The 18411-nt window shown below is 31.6% G+C and overlaps 1 protein-coding gene across 1 annotated transcript; it reads right to left on the bottom strand.

Annotated features, from left to right (window-relative positions):
- Positions 1-1809: 1809 nt before the first annotated feature.
- On the bottom strand, positions 1810-14768 carry LOC129234027 (galactosylgalactosylxylosylprotein 3-beta-glucuronosyltransferase 3-like; the record flags this gene model as incomplete). The annotated part of the gene is made up of 4 exons (XM_054867932.1): positions 1810-2010; positions 8509-8799; positions 11195-11476; positions 14583-14768. Coding segments are annotated over 4 exons (849 nt in total), but the record flags the coding sequence as incomplete, so codon positions are not given.
- Between the last annotated feature and the right edge of the window lie 3643 nt (positions 14769-18411).

Here is an 18411-nt window from a genome sequence, read left to right as displayed (position 1 = left end):
TCTCACATGTATGTTTAGGAAAAATGATTTTGCTGATACTGTATAAAAGCATATAAAAACACTTGAAAACAGTTACAAATTGATTTTGAGGATCGAAAAATACCTTTAAAACATAAACATCATTACTTAGTTCTCAAATAATAGCATTGTCCAGATCATAACTTTTGGACATACAGTGAAACCTGTCCAAGTTGATCACTTGCAGTGCACTAATTTAGTGGTCAACTTATGAAGGTTGATTTATATGGTAAGGGCTAATTATGTGCCTGAGAAAAGGGGTCAACTTCACAGGTTTTACTGTATATCAAACTTCTCCAACTTACTTTTTTCTAAAATTGTTTACAAAATAAATAATATGTCTTTACTTTTGTCGTTTGTGGAAAATACTCATAAAAAAAGTTATTCAGTTTGAGATTCATACCCTTAATTTTTTTTTGAAATGTAAGGAAATAATTTGAAAAAAAAAATATATATTACTTTTGCTCAGTTAACGTTTTGAATTCCAAAATCTTACCTTTTAGCAAAGAATTTTTTTAAGGGTATTTGAAGAGCATGTTTTCCATAATATATGTCAATTCTTGTCTCTACAGTATTATAATTTTACTCAAAAATATTTGAGTGAATTAAAATAAAAGTTATTTGGTGTAAAAGCTTCAAAGGTTAGGTCTGTGTTTACTCCCACCTTTTGAGAACTGCCCTAATGACTTATTCATGTAACTTAAAATGTATTGATAATGTTCAAAAAGATAAAAGCTAATATTCTGATAAATCTAGGGTAGTATAGAATCAGAGATATTATCCATGAAATTCAGAATTTCGTTTGAGAATAATTAATCATAAATTCAGGAATAATGTTTTATGTCGAAACATGCCATCCAAGTCACTCTTTTTTTTTTACTTAGTCGCCCCATGGAGAGTGGCAAGCTCTAATCTTGACAAAACACACAGTATTTTTTTTTTCACACACAAGTTTTGTCAATTGATTTTCCTGAAATTTTACCTACTTTTGCTGATTACAAAATCATAACTACTGTTACTAAATATTTTTTAATATGTTTAATATCAAGTAGCAGTTGTTACTGTATACTTTATAACCATTATTTGCTTTTGTAGTTTGTCTTTCTAAAGCAGAAAAGGGGGAACATTAATTTTACTAGATAGTGATTGATAGGTCTACCAGGATCTTTAATTGGAATGGATGAGAATCTCTGGTTCCACCACCATAGAAAGCCTTTTCACTTTCTCATCCAGACCCTGTTCCACAATTGTCAAAGCAACACAACATGCATCTAAATTCTAAACATTGCTGTAAGTTGTTCAATGAGAAGATTAGTTTCAATACAAGTTTAGAAAAAAATGAAATCATCTCAAAACTTATGTTTAAGTATTTTAGCCAATTTTCAATTCATGCATGAGTCACAATATTTCTAGCATTGCTTTTTTTTAATCTTGAAAGAGGTTCAAATTAGTGATATGCTTCCCTAAAAAAAAAATCAGGATATTAAAAAATATCAGCTTAATATATTGTCATCTATTATAGATTATTTTCTTATAGTAATTAGTGTAAAAATACTTTCTCTCTCTCCCTCTCAAAGAAAAAAAAATATTGAGCAGAAATTTGATAATACAATTATTCAGTCATAATTTATCAGTCAGTTATTCAGTGTATAATTTTAAAAGGTTATTCTTACAGAAATGTATCTCCCATGAGTGAGGTATAAAGAAATATATATGATCTAACCCACATAACTCAAAAAATTCAAACTTAATAAGAAAAGCAAAAACAAGATTTGAGGTTCTCATTCTAGGCCATCAATACAATATTTAACTGAATAAATTTAATAGACATATGTAACAAAACAATTTAATAATATAACAATTATGTACATAATATACTTCAACTTCTATGACTTTAACACATCAAACTTCTATGCCGAAATCAGATCGTGTTTTTAATTTCCATTCCTGCTTTAATTTTGGATATTCTGTTCTTGTATGCCAAACTAGAACCTGCAAACAAACAAAATGCATTTATTGAATTAATCATTGATACTAAAAATAATAAATATAGTAATTATATCTTAAACAAAATGTTAATAAAGCCGCCCATTATTCCAGTGACAATCATCCCTTGGAGGGGAAGAAAATACATCTTTCTCAAACTTCTTAAAAATCAGGGAAGTTTGAACTTCAAAACAATGTCTTCATATTTTGTAGTAAGTTACCTCCCTAAAGCCAGGGCTAAGGCAGAAATACTTAAAATACACCGCCAGCTCAGTTATTCCATCTGAGGACTGCAATCCTCAGATGGAATAACTGAGCTGGCGGTGTATTTCAATGTCTTCATAGAAATTATTTCTTTCATCTACACTCAAAGTTTGGGGTGCACCTTTACACTTTCAGTGAAATTTGTAACAATTTTATGACTGTAGGGCTTGATTCTTCTGTACATCACATGACAAAAATATAGGCTGACAAGCCTCATTTTTTATAACAGTACAGACAGTTATTCTACTTCAGTGTGCCCTTATATTTTATGCCTTATTCAATACTAGCCGCCTGCATCAACCAGCTGGTTTCGCCTATTTATGCTATTCACCTTTCTGTGCAAGTAGCTGCCTATTGCAGCTGTTTGGCTTACTTGTCATACACCATTTTACGCCTTCGGCGGCTGTTTAAACAAATTTGGCGGTGGTATTAACAAATCTATTTCTATCTATATAAATATTAATTTGAATAAAATATTTTCTATATCTCCAGTACCACCGTTTGGAATTTTCCCAAAGGAGGAGGAGGGGGAAAGAGTGTACTCTCAATGCAAATTTTTCGGAAAAGAACAAAAAGCATTTCCATTTTTATGTGAGAGCATTATTTTTTCAAAATCGTGAAAGAGGGGGGGGGGCAATTGATCCCCTCCCCCCGTTGAAGTTCCTTGAATAACGGGCCTGTCTATCTCTTACTGTCCATAGACCTGTACGACCTCTATATTTATCAATCTATAGATCTATGCATATCTTACCTCTGATGGTAATTAACAATCTTTTTCAATGAAAAAAAGAATATATTCGAAAAAAAATATTTCGTACATTAAATATCTACCAATCCCATCCATCTCTAAATATTCTTGTCTCTCTCTCTATTTTAACCTAACTGCCAATCCTTAATAAAAATTTAATTGAAACAGCAAAAAAAAAAGTTTCTATTTCCCTGTAGTATGCAAAAGATTTAAAAAAAAAAAACTCAGTTTTTATGGGGCGAGGGGGGGGGGGAAGAAACAAATGAAATCCCTGGAAGAAAAAAAAAGTGAATGAATCCGTCCAAAGGGAGAGCGGGGGAAAAAAAAGCAAGTCACTTTGGTTAGATTACGTCGGCCCGTTATGTCATATTCAGAGCTATCAGCAGGCAGCAGAACTTCGGGGACGCGAGAACTCATATCTTCGTTTTGTATTTAAAAATGGTTAAAAAAAATATTGCATATTTTTGAAAACTTTTTCTTTTTAAAGAGGATGGAATGTTTTGCTGATTACATAGTAAAATTTTAGAGAAGAGGCTTTTATACTTTTGGAGGGATGAGTTTTAGTTTAGAAAAAACATAAACCCAAGAAAAAATGCAAATTAAAGGTTTTTTCAAAAATTCATTTAAAAAAAAGCTCTATCTTCAAAATTCCTTTTTTTCATCATATTTAAAATTAAATTTCTTACATTTTAGTAAAAAAATTATTTTTTTGGTGCAATTAATTTGGGATCTGTGGGGTAAAAAGCACGAAAAACAGCTAAAAATCATAGAACATTAAATAACTTTTTTTCTAATAAAAATATCAAAAAATGAAGCGTCAGGTGCACACAATCTGCAAAAATTACATCTGTATACCAAATTTCATCTCTCTAGACTTTACCGTTTTCCCGAAATGCGTGCCAGAAACACACACAAACAGCTTATTTTATTACTAGCCGCCTGCGGCGACCAGCTGGTTCGCCTTTTTATGCCATTAACCTTTATGCAAGCAGAAAACCTAGGGCGGTTGTTTGTATAACTTGTCATTTACCTTTTTACATCAAGTTTGCTGTTTTCAGCAGCCGTTTAAATAAATTTGGCAGCAGTATTAATCAATCCATCTTTTTTCATGCCATTCACCTTTTTACGCCAAGATTTCCACCTTCGGTGGCTATCTACCTTTATGATCTATCTCTAAATTTTCTTATCCATCTCTATTTATTTTAACCTCTCTGCCCATTCCCTAATAAGAACAAAGATCACTCAAAAAACCGCTTTTTTTATTTAAGTAGAGCAAAAAAATAAATAAATAAATAGTAATATAAAGTAACATCCGAAATTCCCCATAGTATGCAAAAAGTAGCGTTTGCAAAAGAAAAAAAAAATCTCGCTATTTCTATTGAATTAAATGTGCACAACTATGAAATGTAATGTAATATACATACAGCAAAACGTCTAGCAGAAGGGGGGGGGGGGATTGGAAAACGAAACAAATGCAATCCTTAAATAAAACAAAAAAAGGAAAGAAAAAAAAGCAAGCGCTGCCGGAAAAAACACTTGGTCATGACTGATGTCATAAAATGTAGAAGTAAGCAATATAGTAAAAAAAAAGATAAACATTGTAGCGATTAAGGTATTAAGGTTTGATCCCTCAATATCGAATCGAAATCCAGGGTGTGACGTCAGCAGATTAGAGAAGAAGGTTTTTTCGACGGAGTCGACTAATAAGTGAAAATATGATGATGTTCTGCATTTAAAAAATTGAAAAGACCTATTGCGTACTTTTGAAAACCTTTTTTTTTTCTGAAGAGGGTGAAATGTTTTCGCTATTGTATACTTAATTTTTAGAAAGGAATCTTGTATATTTTTTGCAGGATGAGTTTAGAAAAGAATTAAACCCAGGAAAAAATGCAAAATAAAGGTTTTTTTCAAAAATTCATAAAAAACGCAAAAATTGATCTGTCTTCAAAATGTTTTCAGTCGTCATATTTAAAATTAAATTTCCTACACTATAGTACAAAAAATATTTGCCTGGCACAATTGGTTGGGGGTATGTGAGGTAAAAAGAGCTAAAAATCATATAAAACATTAAATAACTTTTTTTCAAATTAAAATATCAAAAATCCAAGCCCGAGGTGCATACCGTTGGTAAAAACTGCACCTATATACCAAATTTCATCTTTCTAGGCTTTGTTTTCCCGGGATGCGCCCACACACACACAAACAAACATTTTATTATATGTATAGAAGATAAACAAAAGTTGATTTTTATTAAAACTGCATAGAATTTAGTGTTGATAGCCATTTACCCTATATTTCTTAAATCATACTTCTTGCCAACCTTCCAAGAAAAAAAAGGAGATTCCACTAAAGGTATATAGGTGATTCACCAGCGACATATTTCATATCAAAATTATTAAATTATGCTTTTTAATAACATGAAAATTAAATTTTTAAGTGAATAGGGATTTTTCTGAGAGGAAAGCTAATTGGTAGCACCAAGAAAAATACATCAAACTGCAAAGGAAAAATCTACTAAGGAGTCAATTCCCCTAATGTTTCGTACATTCCCCAGTCTCCCCCCAAAAAGTAGCTACAAAAATTTAATAACCAAAACTCCGGGAAAAAAATCAATACATTATTAAAAATGAAAGATAAAATAAGTAAGTATAGGGTAGCACATGTTAAAATAACTTCAAACTTTCAAAATAACTGAAATATTTTCAAGATGCAAAAAGATTGAAATCTGCTGCAAATCTGCTTTGTCGAACATGCAATGTGGAAAACTTATAAAAATAATTTTTAACAAAATGAGTTATTAATTAAAAATTTTTTTTCAAGTAAAACTTTTAAAAAAGCCAATTCCTTCAGTACACTGATTTTTTTCAAAAGAAGAAAAAAAAATCAGAAATAGAATCAGACTTTTCAAGGGAAAAAAAAGAATTTTCGCAGCAAATAATTATGTTGAAAAGGGAGTACTTAGCAGCCTTGTGCCTAAGGGAAAAAATGGTGCAGAATCGCCCTTAAATGTAGCTTTGTGGCAAGTTGGTGCAGAAAACTTACTCTGGCACTCTCAAAACGTAATTGTCATAGAATTCCTATTCCCTGGGGATAAAATTGGTTTCAGTCCATATTTTTATGCACTATATAGAGTTCTTTTTTTCCCCTGACATTGGTGGATGACTGGAAATGGGGGCCATCTATTGAGAAGAAAGTGAAATCGATTGCAAAAAAACAGAAAATGGTAAAAAACGGGAAAGCAGGAGATAGAAGCAAAAATGGAAGTCTCCCATTAAAATCAGTAGAGTTGGCAAGTAATGCTTAAATGCATTTGTAGTCGTCTGAAGGAATACAATGATTAAAAAACTAAAAAATTCTCGAGTCAAAGAATTCTTTAATATTTTTACAAGGCAAGAGTAAGAATTCCATTTTGATCCTGATAATTGCTTTTCCTTAGAAGTTTTTCAACAAAATATGTTGACTGAAGGCTGCTTAATTAAGTTGGTTATGTCAACAAGAAAACTTTTTAATATTTGATGTGTCCTAACAGATAATGATATTACATAGGCACATACAAAAACACGATAGCTGCATAGGAGAGTACAGGTATGCAGTTTGATGCAGCACAAGCACTACAAATCGGATTATATGACATATAATGAAATAAGCAATTGAAGCAGTAATACTTAAATTACAAAACAGTTAATATTTTTTAATGAAGAATAATATTATGATACGAAACAGAATGCATCAGTAACAGGGTAGTTGTCAATTCTTTTTAATAAAGCAAAGGTGACCAATTCATAGAGTTGAGATTAGGTAGAGGAACCCAGGCAACCTTATCCCCCCTTAGGAGAAATGGGTCAGATTTCCCCACAAGTCACATGGTTAAAAACCAATATTTGGCATTAAACGTTGATCAGCTTTTTTTCACCCATCGCAACTCTTCGGTTTGATATTAGACTTGCTTTTCCTATAGCAGTTTCACGTCAATCATTTCTGAAACATATTCATCCTAAAAAGATATTGTTAAAGATAAAACCAAGAGTTATAATTGACAACACAAACATTAAGTTTTTAAAAAAGACTGTTGCAATCCCCCCCCCCCCCCAATGAATAATAAATTCTACAGATACTAGATGTAAACAATTGTTCTGAAACGTCTAAGCTATTTAATGAAAAGCAAAAATAAATTTTAAAAACAGCAATGAAAAGTGCAGTAAATAAATCCAGTAAACATTAAAAAAATTATGTACTTAGGTTAAATCTACAATAATTTATTTATCTTAAAAAGGTCATTTTGCATCAATTAATTACAATATTAAATACTTGATTGTCTTTGTCTCTTATTAAATATAAAAAGTCATCAAAGGGCTAAGCACAACATTGTTACAGGTCATAACAGAAGTACCATTACCGAATGATATATACTGTATTTAGTGACGCACATAATGGGAGGGTCCAGGAGGTCCGAACCTCCCCCATTCATGGAGGATCATTCATTTCTTTGACAGGGTCATCATTGGAAGGCAGAGGTACCAGACGTTTAAAGTCCAAAGATTCAACATCAAGAACTTCTAAGGGATATAACTGTTGATAAGGGCGTAATATTTCACCATTTTTAGTCCTCAACTTGACTAAGCAAACGTGTCCATTTCTACTAGGAAAAAATTTCAATACTTTGGCTAGTGGCCAATTTATTCACTTTGGATTACCATCATCCATTAGGACTATGGTCTCCTTCTTTTAACGGTTGGCTCTTCTTGGTTCTACTAATTTCCACAAACCCTAAATATTCATTTCTGAAACGTTGTCTAAGAACGCTTCTAATCTTCTGTTGATAGATATTTTATCAATATTGTCCAGGTCTGGCACTCCAACATCATGGATGCGGACCAGGAGGGTTCAGGACTCAGACTGTGCCATTGAAATTTTTATGGGGGAGGAGGGTAATTTGACAGGGTTTTGATCTCATTTTTTTTGCCATGAGGGGGTACTCTGCAGCATGTAAGGGGGGTGCACCATTACCCTTTGGGCCCCCTTGATTACCAAACTATTAATATGCATTCCAGGCTGCTTTTTAAGATGATAATAAAGAAGAAAATTAAAGAGAGAAATAGGGATAACACTCTCTTTGACTGTATTTGATATGTCTGATAAAATAAAGCAGCTTTTAAAACTATAATGTGATTGGTATCACTAGAAATGAGAGACGAGTCCCTTCAGAAATTTTGACTACACCAATTATGTATGTCAGAAATGTGGTAGGCTATCTTCTTGGGAACAAATTTTTAAACAAAATATTTCACATTAAGTTATTCAAAAATCTAGAATATAAATTCATTAAAAAAATATATTCTTCAGTTACGCTACAATAATTTTTCAAAAATGAATTTTTAAGGAATTTCATATATTCGACGATTTTATATCAATTAGTTGTAATATTCAGGTAAACAGGCAATGATTTTTTCTGCATCAAAAGCAGATCAGCATGCACAAAAAGCTCATCTTACCTTGGTGCAATTGTTGGCTTTTGGTTCAAGCTGTTCAATTTTAACTAAATCTTTCAGAAGTTTACTTTCTTGGTATCCTCGAGGAACAGATAGACTAAACGCTGCTTCTGGATGTTGCAGTAACAAAGTAACATTTACTGCAAAACCTGCCATGTCAAGAGGAAATGGCCTGTTTGGTTTCCAAATAGTATTCCAACCAGTAACTTTTCCATTTTTTACTAGTGGCTTTTCAACCATTAGACCACCAACAAGTCCTACAGGCCATACAGAAACTCTTTCAGTATACCTCATCTATAAAGAGAATATTTTAAAAAACATGAATATTTCTTCAGACTATCTCTAAAAGACAGCAGTCACAGAATTTTCAAACAAAATGAGTGTGACCAAAATAATAGACTAAAAAATTCAAGAAAATATTTCCTAGCCTATAAAACGCTGTGTGTTTTATCAGGTTATGATGCTTGATAAAAGGATCAATGAACCATTTTAAGGATAAATGAAAACAGAACAGACGTTAAATGTGGACAAATCTGTAAGTGCTTAAACAGTGTAGAATGTAGGCCTGTCTTTTCAAATTTTTTCTGCGAGGAGCGAAGGGGTTCCCCTAACTTAAGTTTTTGGAAGGAGGGAAATTCTAATGCAACTCCAAATTTTGCTGAATGATAAAATATGGGTTTTCAAATATAAGTACATCTAATGAGAAGGGACATTTCGGCATTAAAAACAATGCAGTTTTATCTACCTTAGACAATCGTTAGTTTTTTTTTTTTGAATAAAATCGTTTTCTTAACTTTTTCTTCATCGATTTTGTCGTTCAAAATTTCATCTGATGATTGCTGCTGAATGGTTGGAAAAGGTGGAGGAATGGGAATTCCTGGTCCATGAGGTACAGGTCGTGTAGCAGATGGTAAATCATGATACTGAGTTGTGTGTATGTTTTTTTTTTTTTCGAATTGAAACCCTTGACATCACAGGAGCAAGAGTGACAGTCATCTCCATGTTTTTTTGGTTCTCTATATACCATAGAAATGCCAAAGGGTAAAGAGCTACTTGTACTTTTTGTCCATTTTCTCAGTAGCTAAACACACTTTGTGTGGAGCCCTGCGTTTGTCCAGATCACCAAGCTTTACATCGAAGTAAGCATGATAAGTTTTTTTGATAAATACTGTTACGTTTTGCTGATGCTTTGTTATTATTAAATCATCACATCTGTAACAAAATGTATCAGAACTGTTTTTACACTTTCTTAATGACATTATGACGCACTAAACACTCAGAAAACAAGACACAACTTGATGCTACAAACAACTGCTGCTAATTATTTCGTAAACAATTGCGGATGCGGTCAAGTTGACTTTGACAGATGCGAAAATGAAAAAGTATTGCACCACTGAAATGTAATAAACATAACATTATACTAAAACATTTTTAATCAATGCATCAAGGCTTCGTCAGAGGTCACTAGAGATTGAGTATACCAAAATTCAACTCCGGGGGTCTTCATGGGGCTGTGATACAGAGGGGTGAAAAACCCAACTTGTTCAGTCATGTAAACTGTTCTTAGTCGCATAATTATTTTCTTTCGTCTTTCTTGGCGGTGGATATTTGGTTTTGTTGGTGATAGGACATGTAAAAAAAAAAATTTCAATGCAATTTAGAAAATGTCAATAAGGAACTTTTTTTGCTTTAGTACAAAATATCTTATAAGGTTTTTTTTAATTTTGTGAAAAGTCTTGAAGTAATGGGCTCAAGCCAAATTCATATTCAGAATCTGCGTACTTGTAATTAGCTAAGGACACTTATCTAATTCAAAACACCAAAAAACATGTAGGCCTGTGTTATTAATAAGTATTTCAGTACAAATTTATAAACATTTTGGAAAGAACAATTTTCAATTGTTGTAATGAAAATGTTAAAAAATTAATTGAAGCATTCAATATTTACTATGAAAAGTACTGGTCCAAATTTACCAAGTCTTCAAATTAGTTAAATTACCACACTAACTAGTAGAAATTGTAAACAGTTTTTTTTTAAAAAATAAGAAATAAAACTTTAAAAACCTAAAAAAACTGAATGTTTTTCAACATAACATTCATATCATCATTTTATGCAATAATTGAGATTTTTAAATTAATCCATTACTAATAGCCCTAAAAGTGTATAAAATGTTTATCATTAGTTTTTCTTAATTAATCAGTATTGAATAACAATATTATCTTAATAATATGATACATATAGAAGATGGCTTTTATGCAAAAGATGGGTAATAAATAAAAAGACTTCACTGTATTTTATTACGAGAAAACTTGGACATTTACTACAACCTATAGAAGCTTTTTAAAGTAAATTATACATACTTCTTCAAAAAGATACAAATCATGGGTATTGTCATCATCATCAAAAATATACAACCCTTTTTATCATCAGTTTGTGCAACAATTGCGATTTGTAAATTAATTTATTACTAATAGTCCTAAAAGTGTATAAATGCTAATCATTAATTTTTCTTAATAAATCAGTACTGAGTAACAATATTATGTTGATGATATGAGGCATATAGAATAGATGATGGCTTTTATAAAAAAGATGAGTGATAACTTAAAATAGACTTCAACATATTTTATTACGATAAAACTCAGATATTCACAACAACCTATAGAAGCTTTCTAAAGTAAATTATACATACTTCTTCGAAAAGATCCAAATCATAAGTATTGTCATCATCAGCAAAATATACAACCCCTTTTTCCGAAGAGAGTGCATGTTTCCTCAGCCAACTCAAGGCTAAATTTCGTTGCAAAACACCTTTAGGTTTCAGCCAGCTGGGATCATCTTTTGACATTTTCATAGGCAATGGAGTTGGTGTATACAAATGTGTATATGACAATTTTGACTTTTGCAACAAATTAACCACTAAAGCTGTTTTATTTACAGAATCTTCCACAACAATCCAATGAATATTAGGTACCTAAAAAAAAAGTACTTAAAATTAATTCAGGGTTTGTACGGGTCATGGAAGTCCTGGAAAGTCATGGAAAAAGAAAAAAAAAAAACAATTTCAGACCTGGAAAAGTCATGGAAAATGAATATTTTTGTTATAAGTCATGGAATTTTTTTTTAAGGTCATGGAAAAATGTCCTGGACAAAGAAAAAGTAACAATAGCTTAAAGAGCATTAGAAATCTTGAATGGTTTAACAGCATTGCATATAAAAGCTGTTAAAACTTGAAAATTGAATGATCCCAAAACCAAATCTGAATTTTGAAATCCCATTGCATCCCCATTTCTGTAGTGGTCGCCCTTCTTCTTTTGCAATGTGATTTTACTGCATAGACATCACTAGTTTTGAACTTATCAGTATTTTCAACACTTCTTTTATTTTATATTCTGTAGCAGCAAACTTACACGTTCTTGATTTTGCACGCCCACTCAAAAGACGCGATTCAGTTGAATCCGAGAACGTTTCAACCACTCGTAAAAACTTAATTATTAAATTTATCAGAGTTTATCTTAGTTTGTTGTAGGTTTTAGAAAATAAAGATCGTTAATGAGGCGATAGAATATAAAAATAGAGGAATTCTAATGCTCTAAAACAGTAGTGCCCAACATACGGCTCACAAAACTGACCCTTGCAGCCAAATGTTACGTTCAATGTCAGAAATCTAACACTATATTCTGAAATTTCTAATCCTTTTAATTTATATGCATTTGAAAATGCATAAATTAGTAAACAAGTACATTTGAATCAGAAGATTTATTTACTACTGAATGATTTTTTGTAAATATCTGTCTTGGAAACATGAATTTACTGAAGAATGGCTTTACTTTAAAGAACCAAAATACTCTGACAGGTTACATCCATGATTAGATGCACTGTTGACACTAAAAGGCAACTTTTAAAGCAAATTTATCAATACTTAGGAATGACTCGTTCAACCCTTTGTCCCCTTCTTTATCATTCTGCCCTTTTATGAAAAAATAAATTATACATTTAAACATCATTACATTGCATTCACTGCATTTTTACTTTACTTAAATTTATATAAAGAAGACAAATAAGAAGAGTTTAGTTTTTGCAGTGTGCATTGATGTTTTTTCAATCACAAAAAATTGCTTTGATGAAGTAGTGGCATTCACGTAGAAGTTTAGCTTATTCACATTTCCAAATATTGGCAAGTTTGATATTAAATAGCACTATTCTCTTTGTGTAACAAGGTAATGAACATTTTTATTAAATCATGAAAAAGTCTTGGAAAAATCATGGAATTTTTTCATCTGAATAGAGTATGAACCCTGTTAATTCTACTTTTTTTTTCTCTTTATCTTTTTAGAGCTCTAAGAGAGGGCTACTCAAACTTTCTGTTTGTGCCCCTCGTTGAACACTTGTGAGAGCTCATGCTCCCCTCCCTCATCAGATTACCTTATGGGGTGAATACAGGAGTACAATCAAAATTTGAAACTGAACCTAGTTGGGATAGCTAAAACTGGTAATTAAATAAAAATATAGATAATTTCATAAACAAAATTCTAATCTTCTTTTCTGCTCATTAATTTATATTGAACATACAGTGAAGCACCGCTTATACGTTTTTGAAGGGACTGTATGAAAAAAAAACATATAAATGAAAAAAACGTAGTATAGGAATAGGTTAATATGTATTGAGCTCTGCAGGGACCAATTTTAAAAATGATCAAATGATAAAAACATATAAAAGAGAAACATATAAACGGTGCTTCACTGTATTCTTGTTAGAACACATGAAATCAAATTACTAAATACAAATAAATGTAAAGTAATCTAGGACTTTGGTGAGATTGACATGCTATGTCAATCACTTTCACAAAATCAACAGAAGGAATACCACTGTTTGCAGTTGAAAAGCTCTTAATATTAGGTCATAACTTGTAAAAAAGCACACCTCAGGTCACTTTTAATGTATTTCTTTGCTTGATAATTTGATTTTATACCTTTTAATGCTGCAAATATAGATTTACAAGGATAGGTAGATAAAAACTGTACTTAAAGCTTGCAAATTAGCAATAATGTAAATTTATTTATTTAGAAGAAATTTGAACTGTCAAAGAAAAGCTTATAATTAATAACTAAATTGCAAATTAAGTAATGCAAAGGTATAAATAAGTAATAAATTTAAAATGCAAAAAAAAAAAAAAAAAAAAAAAAAAACCATCAATACGAATTAATTAGAATAATTTCTTTATCTTTTAAATTTCCACCTGAATAATGCAAAAACAAAAAGTAAGTTATTTAATAATTAATGATTATCAAAAAGAGAAATTAATAAAAATTTTCAAAGGTGATGACATGTGCATACAAAAAAGAAAAGAAAGAAAGTGAAGAAGGGAAAAGGAAGCATAATACATAAGTAACTGTTCTTGTACATTTACTTTCATTAGGATTACATAGAAAAATTATATTTAAAACTCAAATTATATTTAGAGATTATAAATATTTAAAGCAACTTCAAAGGTAATATATACAAACTACATATTTAAAGTAAAATTATAATTTTTTTTATCAACGACATATTGAGAGCGGGGGACAATAATATACGTTCATATATATGTCAGAGGAAAATTAATAAAAAAAACTCATGTTCATATTTAAGGAAAACTTTAGTAACACTTAATATTCTTTTTAACACTGAACTGGGGAAAAAAACGAACAATTATTAACTTTTCTGCAAATAGTCTTATCGATAACTCACAATTGAAAAACTCTTTCTAATGTGAAAGATATTGCAAAAATAATAATAATAATAATAATAATAAGGTTTTCATCATAAGCGTAAACTGAAAACATATTAAGTAGCATTTTTTAGGATATTTTTGGTTCAAATGTAGCACATCAACATGGAAAAAACTTTGATGTTAGAAAACACATGGACTCACAAACACTAATGTTTTAACAAAAACATTGCACTTTTGTAAACATCTACATCTAAGTTGCAAGTTGCACCACTATTACAGATATTCAATAAATCAATTTGCTCAAACAAAAAAAAGTCCAGAATACAAAATAAAAAATGTTGTATATAATTGTTAGAGGAAACTTACAAGTAATAGAGTATGTGATAATCTAGTTAATTCTGCCTTTTGAACTGGTCTTGCATATGTTGGAGTAATTACGTATATTTTTGGCTTTTTTTCATTTAAAACAATAGTCTCCTGCACAACTGTAAGAAGTTTGGTACACTGTGGCTCTCCCTTCAACACATCAAGCACACTTTTCATGAGATCATTCTGAGTGAAAAATCAAAAAATAATAATGATAAATTAATTAATATCCTATACACATAAAATTATCATTATTACTAAACAGTAATGTTTGAGACTAAATAATAATAATAAAAAAAAAGACGACAGTAGCCAGTGGACAGTTTATCCGAAAAAGATATTTTGCCACTTTTATTTTCTTGGTGGACATTTTGAACCACGTTCCAAACATAATTCCATTTCGCCTCATTTCCATATAGACATGTAATATTAGTACATTGTACACACATTTACCTTAATGCATACCTTAAACCATATATTTTCAAAATTTTACATTAAGAGAAAAAGGTCTTTAAAAGGAAAAAAAACTAAAATTAAAACCTGTTTCTAAATAATGAAATAATTCTTGAAAAATCAAAATTATAAATACATTATGCAAGTAAAACAAACTAAAAGCATACATACCTGAAGTTAAAAAACATTTTATTTAATGTGCTGATTAATCACATATTTTGATCATTCTCTGGCACTATATTCAAAACTATGTTTTACTGCATCTTCTGAACTAAAATTACGAAATGCTAACCCTGATGTTTTCTTCCTTAAACAATATGTTATAGAGTCGCTTTTTCATACATAAATTAAATGTAACATTCAAAAATGATAAAAAGTAAGTGTAATATTTTTTTTAATGGGGAAGGGGTCATTATTAAAAGGAAAGAGCTTTTTAGGCAAAACCATGTGATCAGGAATTGTAAAAATGGTCTCCTGCATAGGATCCAAAATTTGGCAGGTCCCCAAAATTCAGCAGTTTTGGAGATTCTTACTAGTATCGTTTTATATTAAAAAAAACTAATTTCTATGTAAAAAGGAAAGTTTTATTTCAGACATAAAAATTGGGAACCTTTAAGCTTTTCTTGGGGGGGAGGGAGATATATGTTTTAAAATGAGGGTGTAACATGAAAGCACGTTTTAAAAGTAATCATAAGTGTATAATTTTACTACTATACAAAGATTTTGTACTTGATTTCAAGATTTTTTAAAAAGGGTCTGTAACAATGATGACGCATTTGTTAATTGTTGCTTGCATTTTGAAACAATATCAATATAATTTTGGCTTTTAATGTTTTACTACATTATTGTACATGTTCTTATAAACTAGCAGTAACTTTTACATGATCAACAAAAAGGGACATTCAAGCATCCAGTTTAGCGCAAGGGCGTATATAAGGGAGGGGCTGAGGAGGCCCGGACCCCCTCCAAAATGTGGAAGAAAAAAACTTAAATAAGGGTTGTTATTTTTGGTTTTAGTTGCTCACGAATAATTTCCAAACTTTTAGCTACAAAAATGAATAAATAAATATGATAGTGATAATAATAAATATAATGCGTTAGAGCAGAGATTTCCGAACTGGGTGCCGCAGGTAGGAGGTGAGGGGTGCCGCCAAGCCCCCATGGTAACAATAATACGTATGTATATAAAACTAGACTAGAATGCCGTGAGAAAATTCTAATTCTTCAAAGGGTGCCGTGAATTGCTAAAGTTTGGGAACCCTGCTTTAGATGGCACCAGGATATGGTGTTCAGAAGGGGTTGGAGGATCAGTACTCCGTGTTCTCCAGAAAAGAACGGGTCTCGGGAAAGCGAAGTTATTTCAACAAAAAGAAAAGCAAATAATGTTGGGGAACAAATCTCAATTCTTTCAAAAAGAAATCTTCTAATTAAAAAAAATTAACAGATGCAGCTAATTCCTTAGTAATTTAAATTCCTTTCTCTTTCATCCCCCCCCCCCTTTTTAAAGTTTGGGAACCCTGCTTTAGATGGCACCAGGATATGGTGTTCAGAAGGGGTTGGAGGATCAGTATTCCGTGTTCTCCAGAAAAGAACGGGTCTCGGGAAAGCGAAGTTATTTCAACAAAAAGAAAAGCAAATAATGTTGGGGAACAAATCTCAATTCTTTCAAAAAGAAATCTTCTAATTAAAAAAAAATTAACAGATGCAGCTAATTGCTTAGCAATTTAAATTCCTTTCTCTTTCATCCCCCCCCCCTTTTTTCTTTTCAAAATGATTCTTTCCTTAACTCTCGTTCCCTAAAAGAAATTTAAAATAAGTTTTAGTTTGGTTGGAGTAATAATGGAAATTGATGTCCTAAAAACGCATTTATTTAGGCCTTTTTCGGGCATCAATTTCAAAACATTTCTGTAGGAGGATCCCCAAACCAACATCCTTTCACTGAGCTTACTATGAAAAATAGTCTGCAATTGTGTCTTAAAGATTTCAATTTTGAAAAGTTTCAGAGGAAGATTCCTAAAACTGCTCCTTACCACTAAACGTCTATAAAGATGACCTGAAATTGCATTGCACCTTTCAGAGAAGGATTCTCGAACTCCTTCTTACTTTCAAAGACTGCCTAATGTTGGGGAAAAATCTGAATTCCTTTTAAAAATAACCTTAAAATAAAAATTTTAAAACTTACTGATGACTATTGATCACGTCCAACACTTTCTATTCTTTTCAGTCCCCCCCCCCCCAATTTTTTTCCTTTTTTCCCTAGTCCGTCAAAGACAAGAAAGTCTTCAAAGTGCTACACTTCAAAGTCCCTCCACCCACTAAAACCATTGAAGAGCATCTCCAACCTCGTTTTCAGGGCTACAATGTCGAAACATTTTCAGGGGACAACCAAACGCCTTGCCTTCTGAAAGCATCGAAAATTGTTTAAGATTGCCTTTAATGGAGCTTCAATTTTGAAAAATGGCCGAGCCCCCTAACGTTACCAAATATGGTCCACAGACGCGCTTTTAAGACTTCAATTACGAAAAAATAAAAGGAAAAAAACTACAATTTTGGAAAATTCAAGATGGAGAGTGTTTAAATCCCTCCACCTAGTATTACTGAACATCTGTTTAAAACTTCGCTTTTTAGGACTTCAATTTCAAAATAGTTTTTGGGGGACTGTCCCAGAACCACTTTGCTCGTAACATCATCTTAATTAGTCTGAAACTGCGTTTTTAGAACTTCAATTTCGAAAAATTGGGCGGAGGAGTGAGGGATTTCGCTCTATTAAAAAAAAAAAATCAATAGGAGGCAACTTCAAAAAGTCCTATTCTTTTTACTACACTAATGTCAACAAATCCAGCCTATAATGGCGTTTTTAAGATTTCTATTTCTAAAAACTTCCGCAGAAGCCCCCGAACTTTTCCTTTCTGAGCATCACCAGAGACTGTCTAAAACTGCGTTCTTAGGACTAGAATTTCAAAACATTCCCGGCGGAGAACCCCCTGACACCCCTAGGACTCGACCGATGCATCGGCGCCGATGGTTCAACAATTTAGCCATCGGCATCAGCATCGGCGGCCTATGCTAACTTGCAGGAAACATCGGCCCATCGGCCTCAAAAAAACGTCGAAAAGCCGATGGAATTGGCCGATGTTTTTGAAAAAAAAAAGGACCTTTGTTGTTTTACTTTTTTAATACAAAGTAAAGGGAGTTATTGTTTTCACATAAAATGTTTACTTAAAATTCAGTATGAATTTCTATTTTAGTCACCGCCAAAAAAGTTTTTGGAGCGTTCAGGTACCGAACAAGTTAATTATTGCGTTGTTTCTTGCGGCTGGATGTACGTATGTATCTCTTATAAGTCATAACTCAAAAATGGTAAGCTGTAGAATGC

This window comes from Uloborus diversus, unplaced genomic scaffold, assembly GCF_026930045.1.
Source record: "Uloborus diversus isolate 005 unplaced genomic scaffold, Udiv.v.3.1 scaffold_929, whole genome shotgun sequence".
Taxonomy (NCBI): Eukaryota; Metazoa; Arthropoda; class Arachnida; order Araneae; family Uloboridae; genus Uloborus; species Uloborus diversus.
The sequence above is the reverse complement of the archived record's forward strand: the minus strand, read 5'-3'. Positions and strand labels throughout refer to the sequence as shown.